At 32.3% G+C, this 23,370-nt stretch overlaps 1 protein-coding gene across 50 annotated transcripts in view; it reads right to left on the reverse strand.

Moving 5' to 3' along the window:
- ADGRL3 (adhesion G protein-coupled receptor L3) overlaps positions 1–23,370 on the reverse strand; it is an 845,015-nt gene that overhangs the window by 533,234 nt on the left and 288,411 nt on the right. For 26 of the 50 annotated variants that reach the window (XM_058297941.1, XM_071216369.1, XM_058297969.2 and 23 more), the window contains one exon: positions 21,306–21,530. In XM_058297941.1, coding sequence (XP_058153924.1) covers positions 21,306–21,360 — 55 coding nt within the window. In that variant the 5' untranslated portion in view covers positions 21,361–21,530. Of the gene's footprint in view, positions 1–2,772; positions 2,977–21,305; positions 21,531–23,370 lie in introns of all 50 variants that reach the window. The other 24 variants (XM_058297901.1, XM_058297912.1, XM_058297860.2 and 21 more) reach the window with 3 other exon arrangements.

Below are 23,370 nucleotides of genomic sequence, written 5' to 3' on the forward strand. Positions count from 1 at the left end.
AGGCCTGACAGAATGCACAGTGCACGTGTAAAAGCATTTTGTTACTTGCAAAAGGTAAGCTGTAAAACGCAGTACAAGGAAGAGTTTTACAACTTCTTGTCAGGAATAAGATGCTTTAGCTGTATTCCAAGGGGACACTTCTATAAACCTGCAGCTATATGTGTGGCTTGCAGGAGGCTCTTTTGTAACTCATCTCAATGAACTTTTTATGCATCTGCCTGAAAATCGCAATTAAAGTAAGGAATATGCTGATAAAAAACACATTAACATTCCTTTAGCTTCTAGGGAAAGTCTTGATATCAAGTCATTAACTGGGCAATCTGCCATCAGACTTCCTTCTGCCTTAATATGCTGAAGAGAAACTTGTCTTCAGAGAACTTTTTTTAAAAATTCATTATGTTTTGCTGCTCTAATCTCAAGTCCTAATCCCTATGAATACAAACACCCATTAACTCTTAAGATCTGCCATTAACTATCTGGCATCATATGAATTGATAGGAAAGAAAGGGCAAAGTTTCATTTCAAACCAGTAAGTGTTTTTGTTATGTTGTTATTATGGCTGTTTTGGAAGTTGCTTGTTGGGCTGCTTTTAGAACAAAATGAAGTTAACATTTTTTTTAAAAGTAAAATCAAATTATTTTAAAACCAAAGATTGCATTAAAATCATTCTATTATATTTTATATTTACTTGAGTTTTCTATATCTTAAATTATCTCATTTCTATAACAACAGACTGTTGGGTTTTTTGATAGTGGTAGAGGAGAGGTAGGAGAGTGAGTTCACTGACATTTTCTGGTTTGAATTCCTCCATGTCTTTTCAATTTAAAGAGCTCAAGGTAATGTAGTATCTCTGACTTCAATTTCAATTTTAATACCTATCCAAGCACTCTAGCTGTATGTACTTCCTCTATATCAGGAAAGATTATGCCCCTGTAATATTTACTTATTCTTCTTTATTTTTTTCTATGATGAGCACTCTACAATGACCTTCAGTCACTCACTGCCTCTGATAAAATTACCTTTGCACAAAGGCAACTTTCAAAAAGTATCATCTCATCCTAACAGATTAAAATGATTCTGTAAACTCCTTTTAAATTACATGACATTTAGCTCAGTCTCCATTTCTCATTTATGAGATCACATGAAATTTGCCTTGTACCCTCATTTTGTCTCTACAACAGAATATAACACAATTTTCCAATTTGTAAGTTGACAGAAAAACAGGATTTAAAATCCACTGTTACACTGTAATCTACCACATACATGGCAACAAGCAAAAACTAATGATATACAAGAATCTTATTAAGTCATAAAAATGGGAGAAAGTTTAAATACTAAATTTTTCAGTAAAAGTTCTACGTGAAATACTATTCTAAAGGATGGGTATTCTGAATTTATTTTGCAGGAAGAATTGCCACCAGATGTAGGTGGGTGTGTGTAGGTTTAGCTGCTGATTTAAACATTTAATGTCTATTCATAAAATTAAATATTATTTCTGTATTTCTCCTTCATCATTACCAAAAATTCTGATAAATGTACAGGCATTGAACTAAAATAATATTAATTTTACTTTTTTTCACAACATAAATCAAAAGACAAAGTATGATAAAAACTTTTGACTGGTAAAGCACATATTAGGAAATACATAACTGCATACAATTCAGAGAATTTAAATTTGAAATGGTGGTGTAAAACAGAAAGTAAAAAAGGAAATGAAGTTCTTAAAGAATGTTTAGTATACACTGTCCTTGAATTTTCAGAACATGTTGGAGTCAATCCTTCTCTATGCCACTGTGGAAGTATATGCAGTCACTGACCAGTATGCTGCCAGTCACTGCCATCACGGCTACCCGTCACCACCAAGAATTGCAAATCTAATTAGAAAGATTTTAGTCACAAGGATTGAAACATGTGACTTTGTGGCAGAGGCACTCCGAGTGCAAAGTTACCCACGTGTTGGCTTTAGTAATTGAAGAATTAGGTGTATCTTTCACAGGTATCTCAAATCTCTAAAGGATTTACAATGTACCTCCCCTTCCTTGAACTGTAGCAAAGCATTCTAATTTATTTTACCAGAGAATTCTGTAATGGGATCTAGGTGACAAGCTCACCTAATAAAGTGGCATTTCATTTTCTTTTGCCAGTATTTCCTGCATATATGTGTATGTATATATGTACATATATTTACATATTTCTTGAATATTCAAGAAATTATTGGGTAGGACTTATGACTAGGCTTTTGGAAAAGCCGTAATATTCATAGTTCCCCAGTCCAAATGCTGCCCAGCCTTTTTCATGTTGTGGCATATGAAGAAAATTATAAATATAATTTTAGGCCTTAATGACTACACACAATTCCTAACAAAGATGTTTAATGAGTATCACTTTAAAATCTTGATAGTTCCATTGATGAGAACTTTTTTCTTTAACCAAGCAGATGATCTAAAATGTTAAAATATTTTTTACAACCATGACAATTTTACAATACTTGAAATTATCAGTAAGTATAATTTTTACTTTCCTATGATAATGCAAAAAATGTTTCAAACATAAAATTGGTAAATCAAATTTTTCAAAACTGATGAGATTCTACTTTGTAGAACCGGCACATATTGTTAAAGCAACTGGCTTAGGATACCACTAACTGGGAATATCAGCCACAATGAGTGGATGCAATAAATATTTGAGAACAGACATTTGGGGCACTTCCTGGGGCTGAGCCTCCCAGGATCCCATGCCCAGCCTCCCTCAGCCCTCTTTCCCCTGCCGCACCTTGGGCTGCAATCGGTGCTCCTTGGGCACCTGGACCACGAACTCCTCTGGTAGCTCCACGGGGCCCTTGTCCACGATGAGCAGTGGCACGCTCTGCAGCTGGCTGCTGAAGGAGATGTCTGGGTGGGAGAGCGCCTCCTGGGCCGCGCTCAGCATGTCGTGGTGAAGCAGCAAGGGCTGGATGTCGCTCATTGTGCTTGCCACCTGCGGGGACCGCAGGGCGCACCATCAGACCCCTGCTCAGCTAAGGCCAGCCTGACTGGAGCCCAGTAGAGGCTATTCCCAAGGCTGTCGCTCACAGGCTATACGCCAAGGACTCTGGCCACCCCAGGCCCGACTCAGACAACCCAAGTGCTGAAGAGATCATATATTCTGGCTCATAGTGAGATACTGATTTGTTAGATCTGTCCTAGTTAAACACTATGTAATGAAGCTGAAAAATCTCATTCTAACACTGATGAAAAAATTGAACGTAATTATTGCTAGAGTAAGCTACCTGAAAACATATGAATAGTATTAATATTTTTATAGATTCACAGCATTCTGATGTTAATTATGGGCACTAATATCTATACAAGTGTAAATTAATTTTTTGATTCCTGAACTAAATTTTTACACAAAAATGCTTGATAAGTTAATGGGTAAAGAAATTAAATTTCAGAGGTTTGACTGTTTGTTTTGTTTGGTCTATTGTTACACTTACACGATTGTTTTATATTTATTTTATATGATTTCAGGTCAATTAATTAAAATATTTTAAAGCTACTATATTAAGATCTGTGATGGATATTGAGGTGAAAGTATACACATACATTTTTGCATTTATATATACAGTGATTTTACAAACAATGATACATATTATGTAAATGAATACAAATGAAAGAACAAGACAATAATGAGAAAATAAAATTGTACACATATGACTTTTTAAATTATTCATAGAAGACTCATACATTATATGTTATGAAAAATAAAGTGATTTGCGCAGCTTTTTTTCTCCTGAGTTGGTACATAAGATACACATTCTCTAGACCATTGAAACTAGTTAATAAGTAGGAATGACAATGAATATGTGCCTACTAACACAAAGGGAAGAAAAGACTATAAGGAAAAGATATTGATTTACACAATTATTTTTAACATACTATAATATGCATGTTTGAAAACATTAATAATTTTAATAATGTTAAATGGCTACCATTGGTGAGAAAAGTAACTAAGGGAAAGTTACAATGCAAGAGAATTTTATGATCATCTTTCTTTGACTGGAGTTTATACAGTGGTGCTACAATTTCTTGGTATATAAAATATCTGCAAAGAATGAAAAACATATTCCCTCCCAAATCAAATGATATGGCCCTTACAGAGAAAAAAAAAAAAAAAAAAATTAAGAAATCAGCCCATAAAGTCATCTGTGATGGAAAACTAAAATATAAGTCTGATACATTACCCTTAAACATTTTTATTTAACCTCATTATAACATACGATTACTAAAGTATTTAGTTGAAGGGTAATTTAAATGCCATATTGATATTCAGTGTGAATGAAAAAGGTGTCAAAGAAGGAAACAAATTTTAAGATATGAGTTGTGAAAATCAAAATCTCTAGAAATTGTCTTCTGTGATGTTTAACTCCAGTGACATCTTTTTTGATCTTTTGAATTCTAAAATAGCCTTCTCCTTTCTGTCCAAAATGACAATGTGATTAATTTTTAAATATTTTTACATGAATACATACAGGAATGGCTTCCTTAAAATTTTTATAACTACTATATGAAAAAAAATTAGCAAAAGGTTATCAAAATATGTTTTCCTACAAGCTTCACTTATAGTAAAACTGAAAGATTTTCCCCTCAGTCAAGTAACAAAGAAGCATATCTAGAGTAGTGAGGTATGAACTTATTTGTTCATTCATTCAATGAACATTTATTGAGTTCCTATCATGTGTCAGGTTCTCTCCTAGGTGCGGGAGGTATTAGTGAATAAAATAGACCACATACCTGCTTTAATAAATCATACATTCTGGTGAAAGAGATAGGAAATAAACAGATAAATAATAAAGAAATAATAGCATACAGACATGAGAGAACTATAGAAAATTCAGGTACTAAATTGAAAGGATACTTTGTGTTTTTGCAGAAGACCTATCTACAAGGGTAAAATTTAAACTGAGATCACCATGAGATCTGAAGTTGCTATTCATAAAAAATTCAAGAGTAAAGAGTATTCTAGGCAAAGGCCTCAAGCTGGAGCCACCTTTGTTTGTTCAGGAAATAGCAAGCACTATCTCAAACATAACTGTGGTACGGTGGACAGGAGATGAATGGCCTGGATGAGTGAGAGGGGTAAGCAATAGACAGATCATGAGTTTAATAAACTAGAGTTTAGATTTTATTTTATGTGTAAAAGAAATCCACTGGAGGTCTTTTGCAGGGTAGTGTCATGGTTGGATTAATTTTTTTTAAAGCACATTCTCACTGCTGTAGATAATGGATGATAGGAAGGCAAAAGTGGAAGCAGGGAAACCAGTTAACAGACTGTTGCACTATACAGCGACAAATAATGAGGGTTTTGTCAGCTGTAGTAGCAGTAGCGATAGATGGATTCTAGATATATAATGAAGTAGATCAACAGAATTTGCACAGGGATTTGATGTACATGATATTTACAGTAAATAACATAATAAAAGATAGGACCATTAAATGAAAAGGGGATGACTAGGGAGAAGCAGTTTTGGAGATGAAAATCAACAATATGTTTTGATAGGTTTAAGTTTATATTCATAGAGATTTCAGGAAGTCAATTGGATATTTAATTCTGGAAACTTGAGGAGAGGTACAGTCAGTGATAGATTATTAACCTATAAATATATTGACCTTTCTAAGAGAATATGTAAAATCTTCACAGTTACTGGACCAGGAGATATGGCTCACTGAAGTTCCAGAAGAGAGAAAAAGGCCCTCTCACCCTGAACCATAACCACGACTCAAAGTGACAGCTTGGTTCATAAACTGGTTGGGGTAAAGTTTTTAATATAAACCCTCTCCCAATATAATTTCTGTGAATATCTTTTGCTGGCGGATATTTATTTCCTTTACTCTATCCTCATCAAGTAAGTGCTACACTTCCTTCAAAAACCAAGGAAGGCAAAAGCAAATGTATATTCACACATGTTAAGTGATACTGCTTCAACTCCATATTTAATTGGTGATTGCTGAGATGGAGAGAGGAAGAAACTGCAGAAATTAAAGTGAAAGAGAGAGGAGAGAGAAAGAGGAGGAAAGAAAAAAGATAGGGAGGGTCCTCAAATGGTTCTTAATTGGACAAATTTAGTTTTGGGACAACCACCTACTGAGGAGACTGAAGGCAACTCCTGGAAGAAAGGATAAGAAAGGATAGGGAAAGATGTAGGAGTAGTGGTCTCTAGTGAGCTAGAGACCCATTTATTCCCAGAAGAGATCAATTTCCCAAATAGGCAGAGTATAACAGCTAGTTTCAAAACAGAATGTGGGATGGAGCATCAGCTGAAAAATTTAGACCATGTCTAAACGAAAGAATCTCATCATAAACAAGATTAACAACACACTCAAGCTATAACTGGAAAGCAAGCTTCTTGGGGAACTAGAAATAGTATGTTTGGGTCAGGGAATATGATAATATCATAGGTAAGGACTGGAGAATACAAAATACAGGGTGGTTAAGCAGTCTTGACACTTAAGTTAGAGGTAATTAGACTCTGATGGTTTCTATGAAACTGTAGTATCTTATGTCTGTAGTTTATGCTCTCATTTAAATTTACCATTTCTGTAAAAGGAATCCAGAGTCACTAATATAAATATGTCTTCAAGATAAACACCACAGCTGTAAGTCTGGTATTCCATTAGAAGCATGGAATCCCAAGTCTGGAAAGGATCATGCATCTCTTATACGCTAGATAATGACCCTTAGAGCACCCTTGCTAAAAATATCTCCGTAGTCACATGAAGAAACAGTGATCAAAAACTCACTCTATCCTGAGCCATCCAATTCCATATGAAACAGTAAGTTCCTTCTCATATCAAGGAAGGTGATTTATCTATACACTGCCATTTTGCACTCATTTTTCTAAATTCCATGCAGAGGGCCCATTAAAATCAATTCAAGTTACTCCTCAAGGATACTACTCTTCAGATACTTGAAGATAGCATTCCCATTCTCAACTGCTCTCTTTTTCTTGAGATTCATGGGAGAAAGTGTTTTTTGTTTTGTTTTGTTTAATTAACTACAAAAAATACCCCATTGTGTTGTGGCATTAACTATGACTTGGAAATATTCCCCTTATTGTCTTTCCCAAGGAGAGATGCTTGAACCACACTTCACTCTCTTCTAAGCAATTCTAAGATGGCTCAAAGGTAACTGGGGGATGGTAAGGTCCATGCATCTTGTTCATCTCTTTGTCTATGCTTCTTCAGAGAGGGAAATTCCCTTCTTATCTCCTCTAAAATTGCATATCTACTTGTGTATGACTTCATTTGAAAAAGGTGGGTAATTCATATTTTTGAAAAAGGTTTGCATTGCAAAATCATCAATAGCATTTAATACTCAACATAGGTAATATAAGAATTATGGCTATATCCAAATATTCCTCATAATATTTCGTTTTTTTTTTTTGTAGTTTAAAGCTTTGATTCTGCTTTCCTAGTAGGTGAGCATGAAATATGAAAACTAATATTTCACAACATATTGAAACAATCTAATCATTTACTCCATGTTTATGAATAGTTTCGGAAACTTCCAAGGCCCTCAGGGCGTCAGATCTGAATGTTTGTTGTGAATGGATATGACATAAGAAAAGGAAAACTGATGAGCATGCAAGAGGTAATTTTTGTCGGTACCAGAGTTTTCATATCATCTCTGGAGCATATAGTTGAAATAAATATCAAAAATATAAGATTTTAATGGTATATACTGTCAGAGGTCAATACTGATTTATCAATAATAAAAATACTAAATAAGCACTGTTTCTAACAAACTTCAAATACTTCTGTTTTTCTGTTAGATGAGCTGCTATGAAATACAAATACTCAGCTTTTTCATTCAAACATCTATTGATCTTGGATTTAAGAAAACATTGGGCTGTAGAAATAAGAAACATCTAGAAAAAGAGAAAATGTTAACAAGATACCACCTGAGTATATTTGTATATTTATCATAGTTACAAGTAATTTAATTTTCTTTTACTAAGAATGTTTCTCACAAATCATTCATTTTTGTGTTACTGGGTAACATTTACCATGACTTTATATTAGTTAGCTAAATATGAGCCTTAGAGAGTTTAAAATGTATTTAAAACAACTATGACCCTACCCTACAAATGCATTTTTGCCTTTTAGTATTATACCTTACTATACATACCTGCCTAGTCTTTTGTTCAAATTGTCCTTCCCAGCAGGATATCCTTTACCCTACTTCTCAGCTTCCCAAATCCCATCCATTTCTAGCATCATTCTTCCATAATTTCCCCAACTATTTCTGTATCACTGACCTTCTAAAATATTCCATGTGTATAAAATCATCGAATTCCACACTATTCCCACTACATGCTCTACTAAAGTATACTTACAATTTCATGTTCTTTTTTATTTCCAAGGATTAAGCAAACACTGCTTCCTTCCCTAAATAAAGTTGTTTTCTTTATTTTAATTGTTTTATTTTATAAAATTCTAAATCATTCATCTATATGCTGGTTGGTTTATTTCTTATTTAAATCACAGGTCTATGTAAGGCAAATAATCAGGAGATTACAAAAATGCCTTTGGAGGAAGCCTACACAGGCTTGTTAAGAGATTTTTTAGTTTCCCTTCAAAAAAGCTACTTGAAATGTGTCATTGCATCACTAGATTGACTGCTCTGAGTCTATTATTTCACCTTAAAATAAAGGTCAGACTACTACATATTACTCACTGGGTTGTTATGAGTTTAAATGAACTATTGCATGTGAAAGTATTCAGCTAACAACAAAGTGTTAAGCAAATGCTAGAAATTTATTTTAAAATAGTTATAATAGCAAATGGTTAATTGATATTTAAAGTCTAGTCCAATTTCAGAGCAATACATATATACATATATAGAGAGAGACTATTGTTTTCATTTTCTTTCATGTAAGTAAAGGCACATTTTCTAATGCTGCTTCCTTATACATACATGAAAAGCTCTTTCTCCTAGCACCTTCATTTTGGCCATATAAAAAGATAACTTCTTTCCTGATTTCTCCCTAAGGTGTATGTGACAGCTGCGTAATTGCTTTATAGGCTAGGTAGTAATCTCTAACAATAATCATAAAAGTTCCAATTCAGGCAGCTGACTATGGATGCCACCAGGTAAAAATGACTTGAAAGTTCTAACACGAAGACAAAAATGTTTCAGTTCTTTATCTTAACAGAAAATGGCTCAGTAGGGATAAAACTGTCCACCTGAGCATGATGAAGCAATTTTCATAGCACACCTGGATATTATTCAATTTAACTCAACAGAGTCCTTCATTAGACTGAACTCTTTCATGAAGTATTAGTATGCCCTCTGTGGATGGGAAACTTTCCCTTCAGACTAGGTCCCTCCCCCTTATTTTCTACAACAGAACTTTTTGTTACAGTAAAATAAGACGTGTTATAGCTAAGTTTTCACCAGAAGACTGAATGAGGAATCAAGTTACAAAAGCTGTACAAAATCCTGAAAATAGTGGAAGAACCAAACACTTGGCTATAATCACGGTGAAACGGAGACTTGATCGATAGTGTAAAAAAATTTAAAAGAACCAAATTTAAAGACACTGTTTAGTTGGTTTTCAAATCTGGAATCTTCTGTGTTCTAAAAGTATAAGGGGAAATCATGACATAGTCATCTCAACGGTTGACTGAATTGTAATATCATAAAGTACCTCGAACAGTTGTGGAAATGAATACACAGAGAGATAAGTTTCTTCTAGTGATATGAATTAATCACAAACTTGGCTTCTAACAAAAAGTCTGTTGTGTTTTTTTTAATCAAATTAAATAAAATGCACATTTTATTCATTAGAATAGTGATAACTATTAGTAAGTTCTGGATTTTAAATAAAAGCATCTTTATCTTTGCAAACATAAAACAAACAGATTTCAATTCATGGTAACAACAATAAAACCTTGGAATTTATTTTTTGGATTATACTGGCTTTTTTTTCTTTTCTTTCCTCTATTCCACTCTTCAAGAATATTATATTTAATGATATGGAAACTGTACTTTCAGAATATTATTAAGTCAGTTCTTTCTTTAAAATTCTTTACAATTATGGTAATGAGCACTCTTCCTTAATCACACTGCCTATTATACTTGATCTGTGCACAAAACGAGCAAAAACCAAAACATATTTTGACAGAGATCTATCTTGTTAGTCAGTTCCATCTCCTCCCCATCCTAAGTTAATCATAACTGGCATCTCTGAGCATAACTTAAAAGAATAAGAACTTTTTTCTAATTTATTTTTCTGGTAAAAGGGATTTCTAACTCCCCACCTCTCCCAGAATACAAACACAAAATGAATGCGTAAATGTTGGTTCCCAAAAAGCAGCTATGTTAACAGGCTCTAAGTGTCAAAATGATCAATTGTATTATGCTGGTGGTATATACATAGTACGTGATTATTATTGGACACCTACTTTTGAAAATTGACATGGTAGATTTTTATCTGTCTGCAGAGGTGAAACATAAAGCCAGCCTCCTAACAACAGCCTGTAACCTGTAATACATCTGGCCCATCACAGCTATTCCAACTGTCCTGAGCTATTGTGACTAATCTAAAAGCCCTCTGTTTAAGCAAATGTGTAGGGCTCCCTGGGGGTTGTGCATCATACAGCCTGTTGCTTTGAATTTTATGTATTATCTGTCTTCATTATTAAATCGTGTGCTCTTAAGTTTTGCATAGTTTCACCAATTTCATTATGAAAAGGGGTAGAAAAAAGAAGAGAAAAGGGGAAAAAAAGGAAGAAAGAAAAAAGGATCATTGCTAAATAGTCACCACCATTGTTGATTTTGTAACAAGAGCTACAGTAAAGAACAGTCCTGATCTAATTCAGGCAGTGTCTATGATTACTACGTTTTTGGTCTCTTTAACAGCTTGGAGAGAAGCAGTAATGTGTGAAAGCACACTGTTCTTTCCTTTTATAAATACAAAGGGTTTTTTTTCACCTGCATGATCTAATCATGCCTGGATCTTTTTACCTTGTGTCATCTGTTATTCTCAAATGCAACAATGGATCAATCTGTTTTCAAGTCATCTGAGTTTAACAAAAGAATAAAGCATTATAAAATGACATTTTAATTTTTAATATTATTTTTGTCTTTGCATTTAGCCAAAACAATTATTTCTCTAATTAAGCTTATTGAACTTACTTTCTTTAACTTCAGATTAAACTAATGTTATTAAGGTGAGAGTGTATCTGTCACTCACTATTCAATTTCTTCTATTATAATTTGAGAAGAATGGTGAAGACAGGAAATTATATTGGACCAATAGTCTAATTAAAAGTGACAGACTTGCACTCTGAAAAGCTTTTCAACACCCTTTAACATTTTTTAAAATGCTGATCTAAGCTAAGATGTTCATTAGTAACTCATTAAAGACTTAGTTACAGTCCAGTGGATGAATCCTGAATATAATGTTGGAATGTGTGTACATGGAGATTCATAATTAGAGAAATTGTCACATTTGGGGATTAAGAATGTACAATGAAGTCTTTGAAAAACATTATGGAAAGTAAGTGACCCAAAGATGGTGGTGTGTTTTAAATTGTGCTTACTACAGAGGTCATTTGTTTTTTTAGTTCTAATTCCTAAAGGTATGTTTTAATGACCCCATTCTCCCAGGATTAAATGTATGAGGTTTTGTGCTAGGACCTTTACATACACAATTTCATTTAATACTTATATTTTAACAACATAGGCATTAATACCCCTTTTATAAATAAGGAAACTATGATTAAATTTGGTTAAGGTCATATATTTTGGAAGTAAAGGAAATGGATTTAGACTCTAAGGCTTGAGATCTTTCTCCACTTCACTCAATAAGGATTCTAAAGCAACTTCGATGGATGATACTGTAAACTTCAATTTCTGGGATTATAAGCATTACTCTCTAAATACGTTGACATCATCCTCCATTCATGGCTCCTTAAAACTTCAGGAGCTGTTAAATATCAACATTTATAAATCATTCATTATTTTTATTTAGCTCTCTCCTTTCTCCCAAACAGTAATGTTTTCATATCAGATGAGCCCAAAGAACTAAAATAGTGATGCTTGTTAGGATCCTTCCAAATAAAACCTCAGTTTCTCTTCTGATTCCCATATTTAATAATATTGTGATGTGAATAATACTGTGAGATGAATGAATCTAGAGGACATTCATGTAAAATATTTAGATTTGATAGGGAGGCAGGGAGCTATACAATGGCTTATCTTTTCTTGAGCTGAAGTAACAAAGGCATCTAAGTAGTTCACAGAATATATTAGACAAAAACAAAGAGTTTATGGAAATAATATAACATTTAAAATATACTTTGAGTACAAACAAAAATATAAATAAAATGTTTTACAAACTATGGAATGATGATAAATCAGATCCGATCCAAATCAAAAACTTTTTTGGCCACCATGATTAAAGCTTAATGCTTTTTATTATTTCCTTAGGGAGGAATAACTGTAAATTAATATAAGATCCCCATTGAATTTACTTACTATTTTGTATGTTAAGTCATATGTATATAGTTCTCATGTCAGTGTGAAGTTTGTCATTGCCAATCAATAGTTTTGTCATATAAAAACCTGGGATAAAAAAAAACCTGGGATATAAAAAAAAGGGATGTGGGTGATGAGGCTAGACAAATTATGTATTATTCAGAATGATTATAAAATTTAAGTGAGCTAATCCAGGCAAAATGTCTCTCTAAAATGTAGACTTTTAAATCAAAACTTCTCCTAACAATGAGAACCTATGGTCTTTTCTAATGCATACATAAGTATAGTCATATATATTATATTATATATATATATGACTATAAAGAATTTACACCTCTCTAATAGAAAGACAAAAATTTTAATTCAAGAAAGGATTGAATAGACATTTCTCCAAGATATACAAATGAACAATAAGCACATGAAAAAATTCTCAAAATCATTAGCCGTTAGGGAATTGTAAATCAAAATCTCAGTGATGACTAAAATGAAAAAGACAGACAATGACAAAGTGTTGGCAAGAATATGGAGAAATCAGAACCCTCATAATACTGTTAGGAAGGCAAAAACTGTGTGTAGCCCCTTTGGAAGCCAGTTTAGCAGTTCCGCAAAATGCTAAACATAGATTTACCATACGAGTGAGCAATTCCACTCTGAAGCGTATATTCAAGATAAATGAAAACATGTCCACACAAAAACTTGTACACAAATTTTCATAGCTGCATTATTAATAATAGACAAAAAGTAGAAACAACCTAAATGTCTGTGAACTGATGGATGGATAAACAAAATGAATTATATCCATGCAGTGGAATATTATTCAGCGATAAAAGAGAATTACATACTGATGCATGCTACAACATGAGTGAATCCTGAAAATACTACACTAAATGAAAGAAACCAGATGCAAAATAACATATATTGAATGATCAAATTTATAAAAAATGTCCAGAACAGGCAAACCCATAGAGACAGAAAGTATTTTACTGATTGCTTAGGGCTTCAGATGGAAGAGGGAACCAGGTGCTTCTGTTAATTAGTATGGTGTTTCCTTTTAGTGTACTGAAAATGTTCTGAAGTTAATCTGGTAATGGTTGAGCAACTCTGTGAATGTATTTTACCTCAAATCACTGAGTGGTTAACTTTAAAAGCATGAATTTTATGGCAAATATCTGTGAAATGTATCTCAATAAAACTGTTTTTAAAAGCCTCCTTTATACATTAAAAAATATTACTGCATTCGATCCAGTTTTAAAACAAACCTCATACTAGATAATGTCTTTGGTAATGGAATGTCTTCCTTGATCAAAAGAAGACTGCATTTTTCAGACTTCCTTACAGATATGTCCATGGGACTGTTTCATTTAATAGAAATGGGAGAATAATGCATACTACTTCTAAGCATGTCCATAGAAACCTTGCATTAGAAACTCCACCATGTTCTTTCCACCTTCCTGGGCACTCAGGATCATTCTGGAAGCCATGTGCTGAATAACTGTGTGGAACAAAATGACACCCCAACACCCACACTAGCCAGAAAGACCTACCTGCCTTGGGCTGTTTGGTGGGCAAGAAACTATTCCTAAGAAACCATTTTTAATTTGGGGATCTATAGTAATCATAGCCTAGAGGCAAATACATAATTCAGAGATGTTTTATTCCAGAAGTTTTATAAAAGATACTGGAAAAATAAACAAATGTACATGCGCACACACACACAAATTGATACGATCCCAACAATAGCCTTGCCCAGACAGATGATTTTTTGAGAAACTATTCCTATCTCTTTGCAACATAAACATATATATTACAATACTGTTTCAGGAATCCCATTTTGTCAGCTCATCAATTTGCATATTTTCTGATTTTAGCTTTAATTATTGTATTTTTCTAAAATATAGTTTATGTTCCTTTGACCAGATGCGTTCCTATTATTCTTTATTTAAAATTTTTTCCTTTGTTTACCATTAAATACTTACATTAGAATTATTTTGTTACATTTCTATATAGACAAGCGCTCATTGGCATTCTGAATGGAGTTGTGTAAAAATCTATAGTAAGTTAGAAATATCTGACAATTTTACCATATTCAGTCTTTTCATGTATGCATGTCAGGTATGCATGTAATCTTTTATACTCCCCCCCCAGTAAAGTTTCACGTTTTCTTCTCATAGTTTCCATACATTTCCTCTTACTATATTTCCTAAGTAATTCAAACATTTTTTTGCTGTTGGGCTAGAATTATATATTTATGTGTTAATCATGTCTCTGAAAACAAAGGATTCTTATTAATTCTGAGAACATCTTTATTTCTTGACTTTTTGAATATATTATTATACCACTTGCAAATAATAATTACATCAACATTTTTTACTGTTTATATTTTTCTCATTATAATAGCCAAAACCTTTAGGATTGTTTTAAACAACTTGTAGAGCTGAAGTTTGTCTTGATCATATTTTGTCATTCATTTAAGATAGTTATTCATTATCCTATTAAGGCATCGTTACTCTTTATTTCCCACATTTTTCCTAGAAATACAGAAATATAGTTGAAATTTTTATAAAAGCTTGTCCCTTATTGCACTATTTGTAATATATCTATGGCCTTCAATGTTGAGCCATCATTTAATATGATGACATAAATCATAGTGGCTACATATAATGTAATATTTTAATTTTTATGAAACAAACAGAAAGCTTATTAAATGCTTCTATGTATGCCTATTTTGGTATGAAGACCTGTACCTATTACGTTTTTAAGTGCAAACAGCTTATTTCTCTTATAAATCCTTAACTACAATAGCCTATTTGATCAAATCCATCACAATTAAGGATTTTTTTAATAGGGCATGCCAAATATATTTAAAGAAATGAATTTATCATCCTTTGACAAAATATAGAGGAAATAATGATTCAAGTAAAAATTTAATTATGAATAAAATTCAATTTACTCTCAATTTATCCATTAACAACTTGAAAAAAGTAGAGAAAAACTAACTCTAATTGTTTTTCTTTTCCTAAATTATAAAATTAAAACATCATCATACAATAGTGAAAGAAAAATGCATTAAAAATATTGTGTAAAGTTTTGGTAACGGACAGTGGTGATGGTAGTGCAACATTGTGAATTTAATTGACATCACTGTGTTATTCACTTGTAAGTGGTTAAAAATGGGAAATTTTATGTTGTATATATATTTCAAGAATAAAAAAGATAAAAACAGCACTATATAACATAAAGAGTGAATCCTAACATAAACTATGACTATTGTTAATATAAGTATAATAATGTTTCATCAAATTGGAATAAAGGTACAATGCTAATACAAAATATTAATAATGGGGAAAACTGGGGGGGAGGGTAGATGAGAACTCTGCTCTTTCTGCATGATTTTTCTCTAAACCTACAATTGCTATAATAAAAATATATATATTGTGTCTAATTATATTGGATTACAAATGTCAACAAACCCTTCTTACATTGAGAATGAAAGCAAATAAATAATTTCGAGATCCAAAGATGAGGGAAATAAAAAATTAGTAACTTGATATTATATTTTCAAAAATTTAAAAGTATTTTAAAATTTGTTCAATATCAAATATGCAACAATTACCTTAAGGTAAGCATCATCCATCCCAGCCAAGGAACATAAAAACGGTATAATTCTAAACCTCCAAATAGTCACAATATATTTTAATCTCAAGGTGTACCTATGATACTCATAGAGTGTCATCACAACAAAATTCACTTAAAACAAGTTCTGCAAGTGAGAAAAGAAAAATTTTCCCATCAATAACCTGAACACTGAGTTTGTAGGTGAGGTTATAAACAAATTCTTTCAGAGGCACAGGAAAGCTCTCAACGATGCATTTTTGTGGTTTATATTGTGATATTAGAGATGATTCAGTTAACTTAGAAAATACATATTTTTAAATCCAATACCAAGTGGCTAAGGCGGATGGTGTTGGATGTTTTAGCAGTAACCGCATATATCACTACCATGACAAAGATTTTTTTTGTACAATGTATTTGACCATAAAAATAGAGATACTATGGCAGCTATTACAAATTACCTAGGCTGGGAAACATTATAAACATTTCGAGGATGATTAATTTCCCAAAATAACAAAGTTAAGCAGAGTTTAGAAGTCAACCAGACTCTTTCACAAGTAATAAAACATGTCTTCATAGAAAGAATTATATGGTAAAATATAATGTAGTAATGATGCAATTTTACACTTTCTCAAGCTTAATAGCTTACTAGTTATTAAAAAGGTATTATTTTAAATCACATTAAATAGTATTCTAACTCTAAAAGTTACAAAAAATCTAATCTAAAATGTAAATTATATAAGCCCTGTAATTAGTAAATATACATAGACCTGACTACTCTTTTGTCCCTATTAAAAATTCTTTATAACTTCCTGAACATAATAAAAAACAATTTAGCCTATAAAGTCCATGAATATATAAATGCAGATATATCTTTAACAACAAAATAATAGACTTGCAGGAAAAAAGTACTTGAGTATAGAATACATTAATTTTTTTTTCGGTGAAGGAAGCCAAAAAAAAAAAAAAAAAAAGACCACTTTATTCCTAGCTCTCCACAGTAATTTCTAATGATTCTGTTTTCTACCTTCTCAACTGACCAGATTATAAGTGAAGTTTAATTAGGATGAGATGTAGTTCAAATATCTGAGTACCACAATCACATTCTCAACTCCTAATCCATCAGGGCTTGGAACGAAGTTCTTTCCCTGTACTAGATCTAGACGCCAGGAAGTCTAGGATCCTGCAGTGTGGCTTGATATTTCTTTACTAAGAATCAGAATGAGCCCCATGTCCCCATATTATCTGGGTTATTGTTCTCCAATCCTCTTCTTTTCCTTTGCCTCCAACCACATCAACAGAACACCACCAAAAAAAATCCTTTGTATTCATACAGCACTACATTAAATTCACAACAAAGAACTGGCCATCTGCTTTAGCTACTTCTCTTTTTACTGCATTATAGAAAAGGGTTTTATGGCTCTACAGAAAAAGTCACAGTCATGGAAAACAGAGAAAGAGAAATACAGAGGTACACAGAGACAGAATATGGACAAATAAACACAGAACCAGAGACACTTCCTAATTTCAAATGTGTATATATGTGTGTGTATGCAAGATTGTTTACTGATGAATTTTGTTTTATTATGTAAGACTTTAGCCAAACTTTCTAGGTTGCTGTGGAAATTGGTTACAACAAATGCAAATGTTCATAATTCACTTTATGGTTTAGTTTCTGCTTGTATTTATGTGAAATCATGTACAAATGCATCAATGACAATTACATCCTACCTATTAAAAGAACAGTTTAAGCAATTGATAATAATTTTGTTTAGATACTAATATTTAGATTTTTTTGGCAAAGCTTGAAAACTGAAGGTCAAGTAGAAAAAAAATTTTTTTTCAGTTCTCAGGGTGAGAATACAGATAATTATGTATTTTATTACCTAATCCTCAGAAAGTTAACTTTAAGATTAAATAAGGATAAGAAAAAATAATTTAGTGATGATTTACCAAATACCAGGCACTATATTAGAAGTTTTGTACATACTATTCTATTCATGTCTTAAAATAACCCCACAGGGAATAAATGTTTATACTTGCAGGTGAAAAGATTTACAAATTTTTACGTTACTGGAAGCAAACCGAGGTAAGAAATAAATACATTGTTGAGGATCATATCCTTGGTATCTAGCAGTTTTCTGGAACATGGTGGGTGATAACTGAAATTCATTTATTAGTTTACCAAGTAACAGGTTTAACAGTGCTAATAGTTGATAGAGCTGTCATTTTAATTCAAGTCTCAACTTCAAAGCTCTGTCTACTATGCCTAGGAACCCGGAAGAGGCACTTGATCAATGTTTCTTCCTCTCCTTGGTCCCACATGACTGGAGAGTAGAGATGGGACTCTCTCTGAAAGAATGGCCTTGATAGGAATTAGATACCTGCTGGCAATAATACTAGAAATTACGAAGGCAAAGCTTTGATTTAAAGCGTATTGTGTTACTAAAGAGCTATATAATTTCAGTCAAGTTACTTTACTACTCAGTGTCTCAATGTTTTTATCTGTAAAACTGTGATAATGAAATAAGAGTAATAATAAATTCAAGATAGTGTTGTGAGGATTAATTGAACCCATACATCTAAAGTTTATCGCTATATAATCATTAGCCATCATTATGATTTGCTCTGGTTAAAAAAAGATAATAGTTTAGGCCATTAACCAGAGGAGTTAATTTTCAGTGCTCAAGAAGGCAAATAAAGCCAAGCTTCTCAACAACAGTAGGCAAAAGAAGTCATCAAAAGACTTTTAGGAAACAGAAGTACTTCTATAACTATGACATTCTTTTTAATTTGGTTATCTAAGTTTTCAAGTTATGCAGTATTTCTTTAAACCAGGATCTGTGGGGACTCTAAAAATGTCTATTCTATTCTATTTCACCGTTTGATCAAGGGTACGACATTCCTCTAATTATGAACAAGTTAGATTGTAAAAGGCTTTTGAAAAAGCCCTGCATTTGTAAGTAAGAAGGGCTTACACTGCTTAACAAAAGCAATGGAGAAGACCTTCTATAGAAGGTAGGCAAAACTGACTTGCATTTTATCTGGTGCAAAGCTTCAAGATATCTATGAATGGTAAAACGGACAATGTTTATAAGTAAAAAATGCCTATATTCTTTACCTGTTATGGGTCAAACATAAAGATAGTATTATGTAGTCCATGTAAAAGAAATAAATTACTTTAGTTTTTAGCCCAAAGTATTATATATACAAGGTAAATCTATGTGCCATACTACTAGATTACAGGTTTTAAAATACTTGTCCGAGTTACTTGGACGCAGTGTGTGTGTGTGTGTGTGTGTCTGTCTGTCTGTTTTATGCAGACTCAACAGGTCCCAATCCAAGACCCATGATCTGTTGGTCAGTTATGTTTGAGACTCACTGAAATATATAATAGACGTGAATTTTTGGAAACCAGAAATTTCAGCTCATAAGAGGGAATCTTTCTTTTATCATCTATTTCTATTTTTAACCTACTGTCCTCTAACAAGGGTAGTTTTAGATTGACCTTTGAAGATGAACTGTATATGTACAATTTTTTCTGTAAATCCTCATCAAATTATCAGAGTTCATGGCTAGTTGTCTAATTCCTCATTGTGAAAATTTATTAGAATAAAAATAAATAGGAATGTCAGAAACATGACAAAGGTAATCAACATGATGGAACACGTAATATTTGTCATAAACGATGCTAGATTCTTTACATAGGCCATTTAACTATTCCTCAAGCTAACCTTATGAGGTAAGTATTCTTATAAGGACAAAACACCTATATAAATCACTTTTAGGTATACCAATAATTAGGAAAGCACTTGAATAAAGTGCTTTATTTTCCCATATCACAAAATGTTATATATGCACAAGTATGTAAATGTGTAAGAATTGCATTGGTATATGTGTTAAGGAAGCACTGAGAAATTTAATAAAATTTGCATTGTTTAAAACTAGATGGCTGTATAAGGAGGATTTTACTTTATTTTTTAATAGCTCTACCTTTTATTACAGTGGCTTGTTATAACTAAATGTGTTAAATCAGGAGAACTTCAGAGGCAAATTTCAGAAGAGAGAATTTCTTTTATGTAATCCATGCCGAAACTTAGGAATATGGGCCAGATTCAGACTTGCATCACTGATAAACTGCAATAGGTTTCTGCAGTCAATTAAAAACCAAACGTGAGCTAAAGAGGCTAAAAATTCATTTCAGCTGCTTGCTACACTCTCATATTCTGAGACCTAAGCAGTGCCAAATACAGCTGTGTCCCTTTTTCTTTGCTATAATTAACATATAATCAATATGAGATAGTGACTATATTATACAATTTTTATATTAGTGCAAAAAATGGTAATTAGTAGAAAATTTTAAATTGTAAAGAGGAACACATTTAAAAAGTAAAGAATACATTTAAAAGATCAATTTTTAAAACTTCTAGTTTTAGAGAAATCCAGTGAATATTATACTAAGCTGCATGAAATATTAATTAAATCTTATTTTCTTATTGGATAATAATATGCTATAAAATTAGCAAATTTGCAAAGATACATCATTTTAAAGTATATCTGTGCATAAATAATAAGATGCTTAAACAATGTGAATACTCACAAGTCTATTATATTACCATGTTTCTGTACCATGTTTCTTTCTAAGAATTAAAGAATATGCTCATATTATTTTGTTGTTGTTGTTTTTGTACTGAAAGCAATATAACAGAAACAATTTCCTTTGAGTAAAAGGTTACAGTTTGTATTCTGTGTATAAAAGATTGTACACAGTAGAAAATACAGAAAAATACTTATTACTTGGTTTGGGAATGTTTGAGTGGAGTTTTCTTCCAAATGTGCATACTTACACAAAAATTGATAACTGCAGAAATGTAAAGCAAATAATTCACAGATAACATTTAATTATTCAGCTGATTTATAGAAAGTGCTAAAAACTAAAACTAAAACATGTAAGAGTTCTAAAGAAAAACTTTTGTTATACATACATTTCAAAAGTGCTTTAAAATCCATCTAAATGAGATATTTATTGCAGCTTAAGGTAAATAAGCAGCCTTTTATTTAACATATTACCATATGGTAGGCATAAGCTGCAAAATATTAGAGCAAAGATTTGGAAGAAAGGGTTTAGTATGAATAAGTGGAACAATAAGAAATGTAATTCAAGGTCTTACCATATACTACTGGTGCCAAGAGCATGGTGAAGACTAGTAGCTGTGACGACCACATGGCTGTGTACTTGAGAGTTCTTCAAGAGCAAAAGTTTCACACGTGAAATGAAATAAGTGTCTTTCTGGTTTCTCTTCTTCACTCCAAGACTGATGATTTAAAAAAAAAACAAAAAACTCAAGATGAAAACAAACAAAAAAAACAGAACACCAATATCCAAAATCTGAAATCTGCAAACAAGAAAAAAAATTGGGTTACAAATGGAGGCAATTCTTAATTCCTTAAAAGTTTATATCCTGACTAACATATCCTGCATTCTTCCTTCTTCATTTTAATGAATACAGTCACCATAAATAACAACGAATAAGTAATCTAAAAGATATTATTTATGTATTTAATACCACAATGTTTACTTCCCAGCCCCCAAACTGACTGAAGAAACAATTCAATCTCACTGGACCACAGTTAATATAAACATACTGGTTTTATTGTACATTAATATATTTCAGGTTTACTTTGTATAAACTTTTTCCACAAACGTAAGTTTAACATCAGTAGATTAGCAGACATTCAGAAATTATTATAACTATTAACTGCATTACTTTTCCAATCATCTTTGTGAATAGACTGGTGACCCTCCTAGATTTATGTTTACAAAAGGTTATTCCTTAAGTTTGTATAAAACTTCAGTACTGAAAGATAATGCAAGTTATTGCCAAAATCACATTTTAGATATGTATGCCTAAAACAATGCTTCTTTGTTATTCTAAATATATTATTTTTAACAATATGCATATAGACGTAAAGTAAAGTTGAATGCAGCTCAACAACATCTGAAATGTAAAGCACTGGACTAGGAAGGCAGGATACATCATTTAAAACCTGCAACATAGATTCTCTAGGATCTTATAAATGAAACATGAGGCATCTTGCTTAAAAGTGTTAAATGTTCATGGAAGACATTAATAACATTAAGCATTAAAAGAATCATTTTATTGAACCACATTGCTATAGCTCTGATCTCTTGAAGTCTGTACAGAATTATCATTGGAAGCCAAAACACTGAAGGAAGACACCCTGAAGTTTGAAGATACTGTCTTTAACAGCCAGCAAACTTGAAAAGCGATCAATTCAATGAAGCACAAATTAGGCCTTTCTTCTTTTTGTTATTCAGGTAACTGACACTCTTTCTAATAATTGTGGGTTTTTAGTATAAAATTAAATTTTTCCTGTAACGTGATATTCAAAACACATATAGTTTCATGAAAAGTATATTAATGTGCCTCACTCTGCCAAAATAAATACCTAAACATTTCTGAAACACTTGCTTTGGTTTTATGGCAAAATTACTCATATTTACCTGAATTTTTGACATTGTTATAGTATGGTATTTCAGAGCACTGATGCTGGAGCCAGACCATCTGTTCCCAACCAACTACTAGCTCCAACTCTGTTTTGACCTTGGACAAGTCATTTACTGGTGCCTCAGTTTTCTTATTTGTATAAGAGGGGTAGTGAGTATTGTGTAAGCAGAGGTGGGGAAACGGATTTTGAAGAAGAGAAGCTATTACCTGAGAATGATATTGTGTTCCCATACTTCCAGCTCACTACCCTGCTGCCATGGCCCTCTAACACACAGTCTCAAAATAATGTGCTTATTTGGGAGCATTTCTAATATTGCAATAATTACATAATCTATAGAAAGATACATCACAAGTATTTGAATATTAACATTAAAAAAAGAAAACGTTCTCTGAATTTTTCCAATTTATGTGCTATCATTAAACTTCACCAATCCAAACCGTTTTCAGATAAAAGGGATTTTGATGCAAGTCATTTCTGACAAATAGCTCTTAAAAAGCAGAGAGAGAGAGAGAAGACATTACAGATGCATTAAGTTTCATATGACAAGACAATTGCTCACCAAAGAGAGATATACTAATGATATAAAGCATTTAACAAGTCAATTTCAAAAGAAATTTTCCATCTCCAATAAAGTTTCTTTATCCTTCCCTTTGTATTAATACAAAGCTCTATGCTAACACTACAGAGCAAGACCAGGGAGAAAGT

Source organism: Dasypus novemcinctus, chromosome 1, assembly GCF_030445035.2.
Source record: "Dasypus novemcinctus isolate mDasNov1 chromosome 1, mDasNov1.1.hap2, whole genome shotgun sequence".
In the NCBI taxonomy this organism is placed as follows: domain Eukaryota; kingdom Metazoa; phylum Chordata; class Mammalia; order Cingulata; family Dasypodidae; genus Dasypus; species Dasypus novemcinctus.